General features: G+C 48.4%; 1 protein-coding gene across 2 annotated transcripts in view; it reads right to left on the reverse strand.

The window, feature by feature from the left end:
* LOC137342741 (PR domain zinc finger protein 1-like) overlaps positions 1–15887 on the reverse strand; it is a 48091-nt gene that overhangs the window by 3763 nt on the left and 28441 nt on the right. The window contains exons 1-3 of one of the 2 annotated variants that reach the window (XM_068006909.1): positions 13051–13159; positions 12627–12879; positions 1694–2739 (exon numbers count right to left, since the gene is read on the reverse strand). In XM_068006909.1, the coding sequence (XP_067863010.1) occupies positions 1694–2739; positions 12627–12879; positions 13051–13059 (1308 nt within the window). In that variant the 5' untranslated portion in view covers positions 13060–13159. Of the gene's footprint in view, positions 1–1693; positions 2740–12626; positions 12880–13050; positions 13160–15887 lie in introns of those variants that run through there. The other variant, XM_068006908.1, reaches the window with a different exon arrangement.

The following is a 15887-nucleotide window of genomic DNA, read 5'->3' on the forward strand; positions in this document are numbered from 1 at the left end:
CCCCGAGAAGGTGGTGGTGAGCAGTCTTCCTAAACTGCTGTTCTTCGTAGTGGTTTGATGCAACGGAGTGTCTCGCTGGGCTACTTCAGAGGGCAGTTAAGAGTCAACCACGTCGGTGTGGGACTGGAGTCACATATAGGCCCAGACTGGGTAAGGACGGCAGGTTTCCTTCCCTAAAGGACATTAGTGAAGCAGTTGGGGTTTTAAGACAATCCGACAGCTTCATGGTCACTTTTACTGACTTCTTATTTTCAGATTTTAAAAAAAAACTGAATTCAAATTCTCAAACTGCCAGGGTGGGAATTAAACTCATGCTCTCTGTATTATTACTAGTTCAGTAACATAACCACTACACTAACATTTCACCTGGGTATGGTATCACTAAAACCAGTAAGTTCACCACCTTTTTATGCACAATTGTGGCACTTCATAGAATGCTATAGCACAGTAAAAGGCCTTTCGGCCCATCGTGCCTGCGCCAGCTCTTTGAAAGAGCTATCCAATGACTCCCAATCCCGCTGCTCTTTCCCCAAAGCCCTGAAAATTTTTCCCCCTTCAAGTATATTTGGCCAACAATTCTCACCACGCAGAGTTGGTGCAGAAACTTGGATCACTCGATGCTGCATCGTGACGTATCGCAGGCCCCAGGCACGACCAAAGACTCAACGTCAGGTCGACAATAATATCATTCGTAGGTTAACAAACCACGTTAGCCAGAATTTGGGGCGTTAAGGAGAGGAGGGCTGTGGTTGTCTCGGGGGCGGAAAGAGCCCGGAAGATCAGAATGTAATTTTCATTATCATGTGCACTTGGTGTGAAATTTTTTGGGACCCAATTTATTTCCGTACATCACGAGTGGATAAACCTGTTGAAAAGTGGCACCAAATTCTGTCCAATGATGCCCCTTGATTTGGTTAAGGAAACCAGACCAGCTTGATCGTAAACCAGCATCACCAACAAGTGTTTAGCAAAACCATTTTCTGTTCAAAAAGTTCACAGAACAAAGTGTCATTTACATCAGGAAGTGATGCTGCGATATGTTACTTTGAGTACTGCATTACCCCAAGCACTGGATTGCCCTGCAGCAATGCATTACCCCAAGCACTGGATTGCCCTGCAGCAATGCATTACCCCAAGCACTGGATTGCCCTGCAGCAATGCATTACCCTAAGTACCGCATTACTCCGAGCATTGGATTGCCCTGCAGTAATGCATTCACCGCACTGCACCGTACACCGCATTACGCCGCCATTAATTACAACACTAAAAGTTAAGCAAAGGAAGAGATACAAACATGCTGGCCACAATCATTTTTGGGAGGGGACAATCTAACTTTTTAAAATATTAACCATTAATCTTCTGACTATTTTTGAAGGATGTTTAAGAATATTTCTGCATGATTGCTTCTTTTCTTGGGAGGGGGAAGGAGAAAGTAATACTCTCCATGGAAGGAGTTACAGAGCCCTGGCTCTCTGACCTATGTTAGCACTGAGGAAACAAACTGAAACATTAGTGCAGTTGACTTTCAAGAGTAGGTACATAGAATTACATTGAATGTACAGCACAGAAACAGGCCATTCGGCCCAACAGGTCTATGCCGGTGTTTATGCTCCACACGAGCCTCCTCCCACCCTACTTCATCTAGAGTAGTTTGAGCTTGAGAACATTCTTATTCATCAATAAGAATACACACCTTTAGGTTAGATAGCTGGCCAAAGGTCTTCGAACACACGTTGCATTCATACTTGATCTTCCCGTTCTGTTTCTTCAGAGGGTATGGGAGTGACTTGTAACCAGGGAAATCTGCTGGAGAGATCTTTGGTTTGCTCAGATTCATTGCTTCCTCGCTCCCTGGAACCCATGAGGTAGCTTTCAGCTGCACCGATAACTCGGAGGATATTGAGGTACCCGGCGTTGGTGCGCGATTGGGAGGCCTTTCCTTTAGGCCCATCGTTGGGCCCGTGAGTGAGAAAGCACTGGTGGGGGCCGGGATCAGAATATCCCTCGGCTGCTCAGGAACATGTAGCCTTTGGCCTTCTTCACTAGGCAGCGAGACGGGCCGGAGAGTCCGGCCCAGCATGGGGTGGGGGAGGCAGTCTCTACCGAACAAACCGCTGCAGACTGGGGGCATCCTGCCAAATAGGCTGAGGTTGTTCACGTTGTTCAAAGTGGCCGGACTGCTCATGGGGTGAATACTGTTGAAACCGGGCGAATAGTTGGGTAATATAAATCTAGGATAGTGAGGAGAGAGGGAGCTGTATGGATACATATACTGGTGTTGGAGGTGGCTTGGAGCTGAGTACATTGGGTAGGAAACCAAGCCCTCAGCATGATTGTGATGTCCGTTCACATGCAGAGGGAGTTCGTTGTGAGGCGAGGTAGTTGAGTTGGGAGAGAGGACGTGAGGGTTTTGCTGAATGATGGGATTTTTTGATCTTTGGTTTGGACTGGTCCTGTATAAAGGGCTGGTTCTGTCCAGTGGCCTCTCATTTTCATGAACGCCACTTATCTTTGAGCCATTTACTTCTGTTGGAGGTCTGGTCACTACACCTGGGTAAAGCTTTTTACTGAAGTCCATTATTTGGTTGTCTGGAGTGATGGGCGGTGTATCTCTCTCAATCATCTCCACATCCACTTTTTCTTCCTCATTCTTTGTGTTGTTAGCATAACGTTTTTGGCCTTCTTGGGAAGCTTCTCTGCTGTGAGGTAGCTGACCAGTGTATTCCTTGAGATTTTGTTCTAGGAAGAAAGATCAGATCGTTAAAGTTAATCTGGAGAAGGGTGAGCAGTGTTATTACTGACTGACGGAGGGAGAGAGCACTTTTCCTATTTATGGGTTAAAGGGCCAAGACCCACAGTGTGAGATACCATCAAGGTTGAAACAGGACGTTGAGGAGAGGAGGTGATCACAAAGTATTAATTAGGTTAAACCACACTTAAGTTCTAAAAGTCAGCCGTGGCTCAGTGGGTAGCACTCTCACCTCCGAGTCAGAAGGTCGTGAGTCTTGAGCACTTAATCTAGGCTGACACTCCCAGTGCAGTACTGAGGGAGTGCTGCACTGTCGGAGGTGCCGTCGTTCGAATGAGACGTTAAACCAAGGCTCTGTCTGCCCTCTCAGGTGGATGTAAAAGATCCCATGGGACCATTCGATGAAGCGCAGGGGAGTTCTCCCCGGTGTCCTGGACCAATATTTATCCCTCAAACCAACATCAGTGAAAAAAAACATTATCTGGTCATTTATCTCATTGCTGTTTGTGGGAGCTTGCTGTGCGCAAATTGGCTGCCGCGTTTCCTACAACAGCGACCATTTTGTTGGCTGTAAAGTGCTTTGGTCCTGAGGTCGTGAAAGGCATGATACAAATGCAAGTTTGTTCATTCTTTGTTAGACTGTAGGGGAATGGGAAGGTGAGGAATTCAAAAATGAGGTTATTTTCCACCTTGATGGTGTCCTGCACTTTGGGACTTGATCCTCCGGTATATTTCCCAATAGGTAATGTTTCAGTCTAGTTCACTCTTGCCTGACTTAAGAGGTTCAAACCCCATTCCAGGACTATGTTGGAGCCAAGACTGACCCATCAATACTGTGATGGCCTATGGGTTGGAATATCATGCCAAAACTCAGAGTCTAGATTCACAGGTAAGTGAGATACCAGGAGGAGGCCAGCACAAGTGGACATGTACCCCAGCAAGGAGAGGATTGGGGGGAGGAGGAGGAGGGGAAGGGGGAGATACAAAGAGTTTAAGTCACTGAACTCAGGATTTGACAAAACTCCTCGAGTAAAAGTGTTTCTGCTGATTTGAGCTGCATTGTACTGAAGAGAGATTAAACCGCTCTTTGATCTGTGACCAAAGATGACTCTCCTGATAGGAGGCAGGTTGAGGCAAGAAACACTGAACCAGAAGCTTCCTCTTTCGTTGGCAAATCATTTCTGAAGAGCTTTAGGTGGGCGGGGTCCCATTGCGAGGAGTTGACTAACTGTGGAGAGATCACAGTCATTCTGAATTGTGCTGAATCATATAATGAAACTGTGTGGAACTCGAGTGACTGAAGGAAGCGAGATTGGGTGGCTTAAAACACTGACACAAATGGTTCTAATACAGAAACAAGAGGGAAATAAGAAAAAACACATTTATACTGAGTCATTAAATCTTATTCCCCCGCCCTCCCCACTGTCAGGAGCCTGATGGATACAATTTTTATTCAGTTTAATATATTTTGCTTGGATGGGTTGAGGGAGATGATTTTAACAAGGTGCTCCTGCCTCAGATAGCTGTCAAGGGCACTAGTACAGCCTGCCCAGCCCTCTATTACCCCACTTACTGTACTGGGCTCGTCTGTACAGGGACATACTGATACTATTGCTTACCTGCACCCTAACCCTCCGCCCAACTATTGAGAAAGACCTGGAGACGGAGTGTATGATATTAGTGTACAGTATCAGTAACAGAGGTGTTAACACATTGCTACTTTAACAAGTGTGGCAACCTGTTTAATCATCACCATCATCGATCGATCATGGTCAGATCTCCTGTGTCTGTCCTTCACACTAGGCAGGGGCTTGACCCCTGACCCCTGACCCCTGACCCCTGCGGTTGTGTCTCGGTCTGCCCAGGGTCGTTCTTTCATTGACTCATTCTGTACTGAGGTTGCGACGACCACTGGCTGATTCAAGGATCAGCTCAGCTGCCCAGAGATGGCTTTTCCTCCATCGGGAGGGGTTGGGGGGGGTCCCGTTCCCCTCCTCCGGTGGAGGGGGAGGGCTTGGCGCCCATGGGGAACTCACCGACCCCCGGAGGATGGGAGGGGGTGGTTCACTCACCGGTCCCCTGTGGGACTCACCGGCCCCCCCACCCCGGGGGGGGGGCACACTTACCGGTCCTCTATGGGGGACTCACCACCCCGAAGGCACTCTCTGGAGGCCACCCGGCAACTTAACCTCCACCAGGCTCCCGGTATTGACCAATCACGGGTAGCACTGCCTACAGTCTTTACCGTCGCTGGTTTTAACACCTGTTCAATGCATCATCATTACCATCACAAAGCTCAATCTAAGTAAAGACGCTGTGCAACTTCTGTTCATACAGAGTTACTCTGTTGTCTCTAGACCCATGTCGCAACTTAAGGGGGACTGAATCCTCAGCAGGGTAACGGGGCCGTATGAGCAACAGACCCTTTGTGTAACTTATCTGGCCGGGAGTTATACCTGTAGGGACACAGAGTGAGTTGGTTGCTGTGGTCCGTTGTGTATGGTGGTCTTACTGATTTGATTAGTGAGTAGCAGGTAGGCCTGCAAAGCTGGGAACTTATATAGAGTTATATAGTACAGAAGGGTTACTGACCCCCCCCAGCCACTGGAAACAGTTTCTCCTGATCTACTCTATCATTAGCCCTCATAATTTTGAATTATAAATATCATAAATATGTCAGGTAGACTGTGTCTGAGTAATAGCTCTTTGTGGAGATTTTCCATCACTTTGCTGCTTTTCTAAAGGTTTTGGGATCATGAGAAACAAGTGGTCCCGTCTTGGTGGTGCTCCCATCCCATACTGCCCTCGCCCGTCCCGTACCGCCCTCGCCCGTCCCGTACCGCCCTCGCCCGTCCCGTACCGCCCTCGCCCGTCCCGTACCGCCCTCGCCCACCTACCGCCCTCGCCCGTCCCGTACTGCCCTCGCCCGTCCCGTACCGCCCTCGCCCGTCCCGTACCACCCTCGCCCGTCCCGTACCACCCTCGCCCACCTACCGCCCTCGCCCGTCCCGTACCGCCCTCGCCCGTCCCGTACCGCCCTCGCCCGTCCCGTACTGCCCTCGCTGATCCCAGTGTCAGCCCCATGACGGTGCCTTTGAAGGGTCTGTGAGGTCACCTCCGCATGTCGCCCACCAGCCATGCACTCTCCCGGCAGAAAGTTCGTTATTTCCAAAGCTTGTCGATGTGGTAAGGGATGGAGTGACATGGGCATATCAGTCATGGCAAGTCCAACAACTCTGAGCTGATGATCGGTGGTTTGAGAGATTGAAATGCTGCAGGGACTCAGCCGCAGTTCCAAATAAACATGGCTTCAGCATCGGAGAGACTGGAGTGAGTGTGGAGTCTGTCTCACCCTGTCACAGGCTGCACCCTGATATAACCAGGTATCCTAACTCACACCGAGTCCCGTTCACCATCACCCCCTGTGCTCGCTGACCCACATTGGCTCCCTGCCCGGCATCGCCTCGATTTTAAAATTCTCACCCTGGTTTTCAAATCCCCCCAAGGCCTCGCCCCCTCCCTATCTCTGTAACCTCCTCCAGCCCTACAACCCTCCGAGATCTCTGCCCTCCTCCAATTCTGACCTCTTGCCCATCCCTGATTTTAATCGCTACACCATTGGTGGCCGTGCCTTCAGCTGCCTGGGTCCTAAGCTCTGGAATTCCCTCCCTAAACCTCTCTGCCTCTCGACCTCTCTCTCTCCTCCTTTAAGACGCTCCTTAAAACCTACCTCTTTGATCAAGCTTCTGGACACCTGTCCTAATATCTCTTTATATGGCTCAGTGTCAATTTTTTTCTGATTGCGCTCCGGTGAAGCACCTTGGGACTTTCTTACTACGTTAAAGGCACCATGTAAATTCAAGTTACGGTTGTTTGTGTCACTCTATGTGTGGGATAGTTTTTGACTTGTCATGTTCACTTTATGATGAGTCACTGTTCTCTCACAGTGAGCCTCAGCCCTGGACACACACTGTGTCGGTTATGAAGTCTCAGTAGATGCCTACCATTTATCAATAGACTAATTTCTATTTTGTTTTTCTAAAGTTACATTTTTCCTCAATTAAAAAATAAACAGCAGAAGGCAAGCTGGATTGTGTAGTGAGGTAGACACTGTCCTTAATTCCAGGGATTGGACTCAAATTGATCCCAGACTGATAGGATGAAAGTTTCATTGTCTGTTGGCTGTAAGGGTCTTAGAACATCTATCAATGAGACGTTAAACCGAGGCCCCGTCTGCCCCCTCAGGTGGATGTAAAAGATCCCTTGGCACTATTTTGAAGAAGAGCAGGGGAGGTCTCCCTGGGTTAGGGCCAATATTTACCCCTCAACCAACATCACTAAAAAACAGATTATCTGGTCATTATCTCATTGCTGTTTGCGGGATCTTGCTGTGTGCAAATTGGCTGCCGCGTTTCCTACATTATAACAGTGATTACACTTCAAAAGCTACTTCATTGGCTGTAAAGAAAATTGGGATGTCCTGAGGTCGTGAAAGGCACTATATAAATTCAAGTCCTTTCTTCTTTTACATAACATGAGTTATGGGGAATGGTATCAAGCCAGTTCCAAGTGAGAATTGGCCCACAACATAAAACCGGCCATAAACTGACAACCTCTTTCAGAGATCAGGAAGTTGGTGATGTGGGAACTGGAGAAATATTACACTGGTGTAGCTGGAGACACTCTTCAGAAATGCGGGGAGAGGGGGGAAGGAGATTTTTTTTTGGAAATTCAGCTTTCTTTTATAAAAATAAAGTCTATTTACTTTATCACACACCTGCCCCGCGCCAACATCTGAAGAGAACTGGTCACAGACAGAAATAATCAACTGACACAAACTCTAGAAAACCAAGCTCGCATGCACAAAGGTCAGCGTGGGGTCAGCACCGCTCCACTCAGCTCTTCCAAGCCGACCTTTGCACTGATTTTCCTCTCCGAGATATTCTGCCGTTAAATAACTGAAGTCGATATCTGAGTCAATTAAAACCACAAATTGTTTTTGGATTCTGAAGCGGTGTTGACCCGACTCTAGTGATATTTAAACCCAGCTTTCTGTTTCATTTTGAACATAGTGAAACTGGGGATAGAGGCAGGAGAGGAGGGCAAGTACATTACTGGAAGAGGCTAACACCGCAGATATTATTGTGCCTTATTTTCTGTGCTGAAAAGATGCCACGTTACGATCTTGCCCTCTGACTATGAAAAGAGCATCTTTTTTTTCCTGAATTCAACTTCAAGCTGTTGTTTAGTTATGCAGTTTCCCCTCCCCTGAAGGCACTGAATCTCACAGGGGTACAGCTGCCCTTCACCATTTCACCCAGTTGACCAATCTTTCTTTTGAGAGTTTGGATAACAACAACAACTTGCATTTATATAGCGCCTTTAACAAAGTAAAATGTCCCAAGGCGCTTCACAGGAGCGTAATCAGACAAAAATTGACACTGAGTCAAAGAAAGAGATATTGGGACAGATCAAAGAGGGAGGTTTTAAGGATCGTCTTAAAGGAGAAGAGAGAGGTAGAGAGACGGAGAGGTTTAGGGAGGGAATTCCAGAGCTTAGGGCCCAGGCAGCTGAAGGCACGGCCGCCAATGGTGGAGCGAAGGAAATTGGGGATGTGCAAGAGGCCACAATTGGAGGAGCGCAGAGATCTCGGAGGGTTGTAGGGAGGAGGTTACAGAGATAGGGAGGGGAGAGGCCATGGAGGGATTTGAATACAAGGATAAAAATTTTAAATTCGAGGCTTTGGTAGACCGGGAGCCAATGTAGGTCAGCGAGCACAGGAGTGATGGGTGAACAGGACTTGGTGTGAGTTAAGATACTTGCAACAGAGATACAGATGCTGAATATCGACATGTTTTTCAACTGTGGAAGATGGGGCAAAGCAACCGAGTGCAATCCTCTCCTCAGCCAACGTCCATATGTGTACACTGTCCAGCAGGAGTCACTGGACAATGATCAGGCACGGGCACCTGGGCTGATTTGTCCCCTTTCCTAGCCCAGGGGCCAACTCTAGTGGCCCAGACAAACAGCTTGTTGCTTAAAGGAACTGAGTCAGTTTGAGATGAGTGATGAGAGTAAGTTGCTGACAGACAACGAGCTCGGACATACTAACACCCCAGGGTAGGGAGAGAGGGGAGTGTGAGGACAAATTAAGTTTTCAATTTGTGGCTACAACACATAATAGAAACCGGTTTAGCAGGGCTAACACTTGTCAAACCACATTTCAAGACAAAAGAGAATTGCTGCTCATTTCTCAATCAGCGGCAACAAGGCGCCAGCTCCAAATATTATAAAATACAAAATAACGAGAGTCACTGCTCTCGGAGGTATGATCAGTGCCCAGGGCGAGGTGTAACTGGGCGCATTAAAGTCACCACTGAAAGCCAGCACGTTATACATGGGGCATTTCATATCTAACTCGTGTATACTGGACGGACACATACTAACATGCACGCACGCGCACACACACGTTAACACACTCCCTAACACACTCCCCAACCTGAACTGCGATTGAGATAGATTATTATAAAAAGAGAGACTGATGGAAATGGAACACAAACATCACCTTCTGGTATTTATTAGCGAATGTTGACGTCAGCCTTTTAGAAAATCCCAGCCAAGTACAAAACATTTTAATTAGGAATTTTAACTTGCTGAAGTGTGGAGTGGGGAAGAGAGTTTTTTTCTGACGTGTTCCCCAATGTTCTGAGATGATTGAATCGGAGGGTGTCAGGGGCTAGCTGGAGCAAGGTGAATAAAACTCCAAGTACAACAACATGAAGTGATACCCAAACAGAACAGATCTGAAGTGGGTTCAATTAGATATTTGATCGGATACCTTTTCAGTGATGTAAAGCTCTAAAGGACAGCTGTCAGCAGGGTTCGGGCACAGCTCAGCTCCTAGAATAGTCCAGGTCCCAAACTGGAGTACCCCACTGCTGTGGAGGGTTTCCACGGCAGTAAACGCGATACATGAAGAGTTATAAAAGCTCCCATTTGACAGAGTCTTTCTAATTGTATTAATATATACCTCTGCTTCCCTTTGGTTAATGCAGGGTGTGAATCTTTAATATTATTGCTACAGAGGAGTCCTTTTAAAAATGAATCTGAGTGGAAGTTGCCTAAGGTATTGCCAGCTAACTGACCTCACCCTCTGGCTGGCTGTCTTTCTGAGTTTGAATGTTTTGGGATCAAAACCTCTGCCCACAAGTTTCAGAAGTAGTTATTTTTGCAGTGAAATGACTGAATTCTTTAATAGGAGGTGGGAGGTCTGGGGACGGATTGCCCTACATTTAGCAGTTTTAAAAACAGAAAGTTATGTGATCTGTTCTTGGATCACATAACTTGGATGATTTCAGTTCAATGCACCAAATGGGGATTGAGATATCACAATCACAACCCAGCCTCCCGCACAAAAATGGTGCAAATTTATTGAGATTGAAGATACTTTTTTTTCACAAAGTACAGCAAGTGTGAAGAATAAAACGAGATGGGAGCCAGCAAAGGAACACAAGCTGGTCCCGTTCTGTAATTTTTCACAAATCTCCCCCTCCCCAACTGCTCTTTGAGAGCTGCAGGCACCTTCTGATCTCACGTATATATGTTTAAAAAAATCATATCTCAGTGCCTCCCTCCATCCCAAAGTCTTTGAACTATTTTTAAAGGGACAGCTCAGTCTCCAGCTGCAGAGGAAAGTACAAGGGGAAACCGTTTGAAAGTGTAAATAATTTCTTTTAAAGTAAGAGTTTATCTCACTAACCACACCTCAAGTTAAAAGATTATCACAGTGAAATCTCCCACTTGCATCCTGCACTCACTGAACACCAGCTTTGGATTACGGTCATTAGATTGTAAAGTTTAAACTCCTCGCAATCTCCCTGCGAATCCTGCATTTCATACTTTAGTTCTAAGCCTTTTTTCTTCTTGGTATGTGGGGGAGGTTTGCACAGGCTCGATGGGCCAAACGGCCTCCTTCTGTGCCGTAACCATTCTATGATTCAAACAGAGGAGGAAGGTGAAGTTCTACCCTGGCTTTAAAAGAGTCTCTCTTTGCACTGAGGTCACACGGGGTTCGATGAGGGGGTGCCAGGTTGAAAGGGGAATGCTGTTTGCTGATGCCACTCCACCCTAGGTGCCCTGGCACCGTAGTTGGGTTACAGACTTGGGCAATCTCAGACACCAGAATCGTAAGGGTACGCAGAGTGTCGGGGGGAGGAGCGGGGCATGAGCTGGAGTGGGGCGTGTGTACCCCAAATTACATTGACATGGATTACAAATCCCTCAATAGCCTCCGACATGGACAAACGCAACTCAGTGTCTGAAACTGTTAAGTTAGACAGTGGACAAGCCTGGCATCAGAGTTGGAAACTGTCTGAACCGGGCTACTATATTATAATCAATAATGACAGGTGGTCACAATCACCAAAAGCTGCAGACTGGGTCACTCTCAAATCAAACAACTCCACACACAACTCACACTCCAAGTGACTCTGGATTTATTTCATGTACTTACACACTTGCACTGAAGTGTAATTTGCCTCTATCCTCTCTCAGTGACCTGCTGCCCATTTTAAACACAACATCTGACCGAGTCTATCACTTTCATCCTCTCTTCCCGAATTATCACAATCTCATCAAACCTACATTTTTATATTTCACTGCGAAAACAATTAAAAATTGAAGAACCCCGTTGCAGTGAGTGCTGCCTGGGCGGTCAGTGCGTGCTGCCTGGGCGGTCAGTGCGTGCTGCCTGGGCGGTCAGTGCGTGCTGCCTGGGCGGTCAGTGCGTGCTGCCTGGGCGGTCAGTGCGTGCTGCCTGGGCGGTCAGTGCGTGCTACCTGGGCGGTCAGTGCGTGCTGCCTGGGCGGTCAGTGCGTGCTGCCTGGGCGGTCAGTGCGTGCTGCCTGGGCGGTCAGTGCGTGCTGCCTGGGCGGTCAGTGCGTGCTGGCTGGGCGGTCAGTGCGTGCTGCCTGGGCGGTCAGTGCGTGCTGCCTGGGCGGTCAGTGCGTGCTGGCTGGGCGGTCAGTGCGTGCTGGCTGGCCGGTCAGAGAGTGCTGGCTGGCCGGTCAGTGCGTGCTGGCTGGGCGGTCAGTGCGTGCTGGCTGGGCGGTCAGTGCGTGCTGGCTGGGCGGTCAGTGCGTGCTGGCTGGGCGGTCAGTGCGTGCTGGCTGGGCGGTCAGTGCGTGCTGGCTGGGCGGTCAGTGCGTGCTGGCTGGGCAGTCAGTGCGTGCTGGCTGGGCGGTCAGTGCGTGCTGGCTGGGCGGTCAGTGCGTGCTGGCTGGGCGGTCAGTGCGTGCTGGCTGGGCGGTCAGTGCGTGCTGGCTGGGCGGTCAGTGTGCTGCTGGAAGACCCAGTTTGAAGTAAGGGGCAGAGAATCTGATTTGAGCCCACGGGCAAAAAAGGGCAATGACCAAGAATCAACAGCAGGTAGAGAGAGGACAGCATTGGATTGGAGGTCTGGAGAGAGAGGGTGTATAACCCTGCTCCGGAAAAAATTGGGAGAAGGACTCATCCCTCTGTTGCCTCCCAGGGGTAGTGCCTGTTCTTGGGAGGGGGGAAGAGGACTGGACCGAATGGGGCAGCCACCGAACGCTGAAAAAAACCTTGCACTCCATTTGACAACCGCGATGTCAAACTAGGGCGCATCTAAACTCCGATAACCGTGCTGTCCGTGTGTAACGGTGCGTGGGCAGATCATTCACTCTATGGGAAAGTGGCAGAGCACAAATCACTGAACGTGCTGACGGTCACAGTACAGGGAGGGAGGGAGGGGAGGCAAAGGGAGTCACTCTTTGAAATTTCACACCAACACCCGACAGGGAGCAGAAACACAAACTCCCTCCACCCCCTCCAAAAAAATAAAAGTGTTGAGACTCACTCAGTTTTAACATCACCAGATCACCTGTCGGTGGGTAATTCAGTCTCTCCGCAAACTCCCGACTGTACCAGACGAGCAGCTCGTTGCTGGGAGGGATGGGTTTCACGGTGTAGAAGTAAATATCTGTCCCATTCTGACAGGCGACCAGATTCTGCTCCTCCGCCGAGTGCGCGGGGTTGACGTAACGCATCCAATTGCTCTTACACACATCGTATCCGTCCAGAAAATGATGGAGTCTCCCGGAGGAATAAACCTAGGGATGAAATTAAATACATTTTTAAAAATGGGAAAATGCACTTTTAGAAAAAAGATAAACACGATCATCAGCTGTGTTTCTGATTCAATTTTTAAAAATATATTTTATATATATATTAAAATTTGGATCAGCAGAAAATAATCAAAGCAAAAAAAAAGATTAAACAACCTGCTCCATGTAATCACAAGTCCAATTTGCACACTACTTGTGAAGTCAGTGTGAACAGAACCAGGAGCAGAGCCTTTCACACTTGCCTCTCCTCAGGACTTTGCAGATTGTAATGAGACTGACGCAATGTCATGATCAGTGAACTATTTATCAGAACTATCACATGGTAACAGTGAGCTCATTTGGTGACATCATGTTTGAGGGTTGGATCTTTCTGTGCGTGTTTCTCTCTCGTACTCGTGAGTTTTTATAAACTTCCGCCCTGAGGCATTTCTTTTATGATCATTTCTTTAAGAAAAGTCCCTGTATGTTTTGCTGGAGAAAGTACGAGGCCCCCAGAGTAGGGAATAAACTCCGAGTTACAAGTGCCGCTGTCATTTGTTGTTTTTGAATAAGGGAATGGTGTTGATCCAAGGGATTGAAGGAGACACAGGAACCGACATGTAAATATTGATGGCATCTGTCGGAAACCGAGTGCTTTGTACTGGAATCAAAGTGCTTGCAGGAAGGAAGGGAATATCTGGCCACGCAGAAAACCCACTCCCTCCACCCCTTCTTGCCGATGTCTCCTTCTTCTAAGTATCTTCTGAACTCTACTAGGCAGTTCTGTGTCGGTAGAGGGTCCGACATTAAACCAGGAGTGATCCCTACTTGCTCTGTTCTTAATGGAGCAAAGTACTGTGTAGGAGCAGGATTCAGTCCTGTGATGTTCAAACCGTTCACGTTGCTGCGATTCTAAGACACACTTTGCTGTCCCAAACCGCAAACAGGTGTATCTTTTGTCAAGATTTTCTTTCCTACTTTTCTTTCCCCAGCCCACAGACACTGACTCTCACTGGGGTACAATTCCAGACACTGACTCTCACTGGGGGACAGTTCCACAGACACTGACTCTCACTGGGGTACAGTTCCAGACACTGACTCTCACTGGGGTACAGTTCCACAGACACTGACTCTCACTGGGGTACAGTTCCACAGACACTGACTCTCACTGGGGGACAGTTCCACAGGCACTGACTCTCACTGGGGTACAGTTCCAGACACTGACTCTCACTGGGGGACAGTTCCAGACACTGATTCTCACTGGGGTACAGTTCCAGACACTGACTCTCACTGGGGTACGGGTTCCACAGACACTGACTCTCACTGGGGTACGGGTCCCACACACACTGTCTCTCACTGGGGTACAGTTCCACAGACACCGACTCTCACTGGGGTACAGTTCCACAGGCACAGACTCTCACTGGGGTACAGTTCCACAGACACTGACTCTCACTGGGGTACAGTTCCACAGACACTGACTCTCACTGGGGTACAGTTCCACAGACACTGACTCTCACTGGGGTACAGTTCCACAGGCACAGACTCTCACTGGGGTACAGTTCCACAGACACTGACTCTCACTGGGGTACAGTTCCACAGACACTGACTCTCACTGGGGTACAGTTCCACAGACACTGACTCTCACTGGGGTACAGTTCCACAGACACTGACTCTCACTGGGGTACAGTTCCATGGGCAATGACCCTCACGGCAACAACAACTTGCATTTTTACAGCACTTTTAACATAGTAAAACATCCCAAGGTGCTTCACGGGAACAAGATCAGACAAAAATTGACACTGAGCTAAAGAAGGAGATATTCGGACAGGTGACCAAAAGCTTGGTCAAAGAGATAGGTTTTAAGGAGCATCGTAAGGAAGAGAGGTAGAGAGAGGCGGAGAGGTTTAGGGAGGGAATTCCAGAGCTGAAGGCACGGCTGCCAATGGTGGAGCGATGGAAATTGGGGATGCGCAAGAGGCCAGAATTGGAGGAGTGCAGAGATCTCGAAGGGTTGTAGGGCTGGAGGAGATTGGATACAATTCCACGTGTATCGTAAGCTTGGAAGCTGAGTGCTGGCAACATAGTCGAGCACCGTGGATATCCCAGCCCAATCTCACCCATATTCACATACGCACCTTCCAGCAGTGGGGTCAGTGAATGATGACCAAGAGCCCTGGCCGATTTTTCCCTCTCGCTGGACTAGGAGCACGTGAAGCCAATTGCATCACCTACGATGCATGTCCTGACTGACATCAGCTTATCCAGCACAGATCAAGGATTGAATCTGAGGATCTTCTGGTCCAAACTCACCAAGGCTTCTTCGACAGCACCTCCCAAACCCGCAACCTCTACCATCTAGAAGGACAAGGGCAGCAGGTACATGGGAACAACACCACCTGCACGTTCCCCTCCAAGTCACACACCATCCCGACTTGGAAATATATCGCCGTTCCTTCATCGTCACTGGGTCAAAATCCTGGAACTCCCTCCCTAACAGCACTGTGGGAGAACCGTCACCACACAGACTGCAGCGGTTCAAGAAGGCGGCTCACCACCACCTTCTCAAGGGCAATTAGGGATGGGCAATAAATGCCGGATATAAAAATTGGCTCAATGCTACACATGGCACTGCCGCTATCTGGAGCAATAAGCAAGCCGAAATATTTTGGCATAATCGTGAAGATCTAACTCTCGGTGTTTGGGACAATTTCATATCCACCTAACCCCCCCTCCCTCCCTCCCTAACGCTGGCAACTACCGCCAATGGTTAAGTTTATGAGGTGATTCCAGGACCCCGAGTTTGCAGTCCCGATTCTGTGACCCGCATTCTCCGGGAGCGTGAGATCAAGGAATTACCCCGAACATATGTGTTATAAAATGACGAACTTCTGCATCAACAACAAATACTGCAAATAATAACAAAACAAGAAGCTTGAGACTGGAAAATGCTAAACGTGATGTGACAAGCCCCACTTTTTAAATGTAGGATTGGCCCAGGGGAGGTGAGTGAGAAC

This window comes from Heptranchias perlo, chromosome 26 (genome assembly GCF_035084215.1).
Source record: "Heptranchias perlo isolate sHepPer1 chromosome 26, sHepPer1.hap1, whole genome shotgun sequence".
Lineage (NCBI taxonomy): Eukaryota > Metazoa > Chordata > Chondrichthyes > Hexanchiformes > Hexanchidae > Heptranchias > Heptranchias perlo.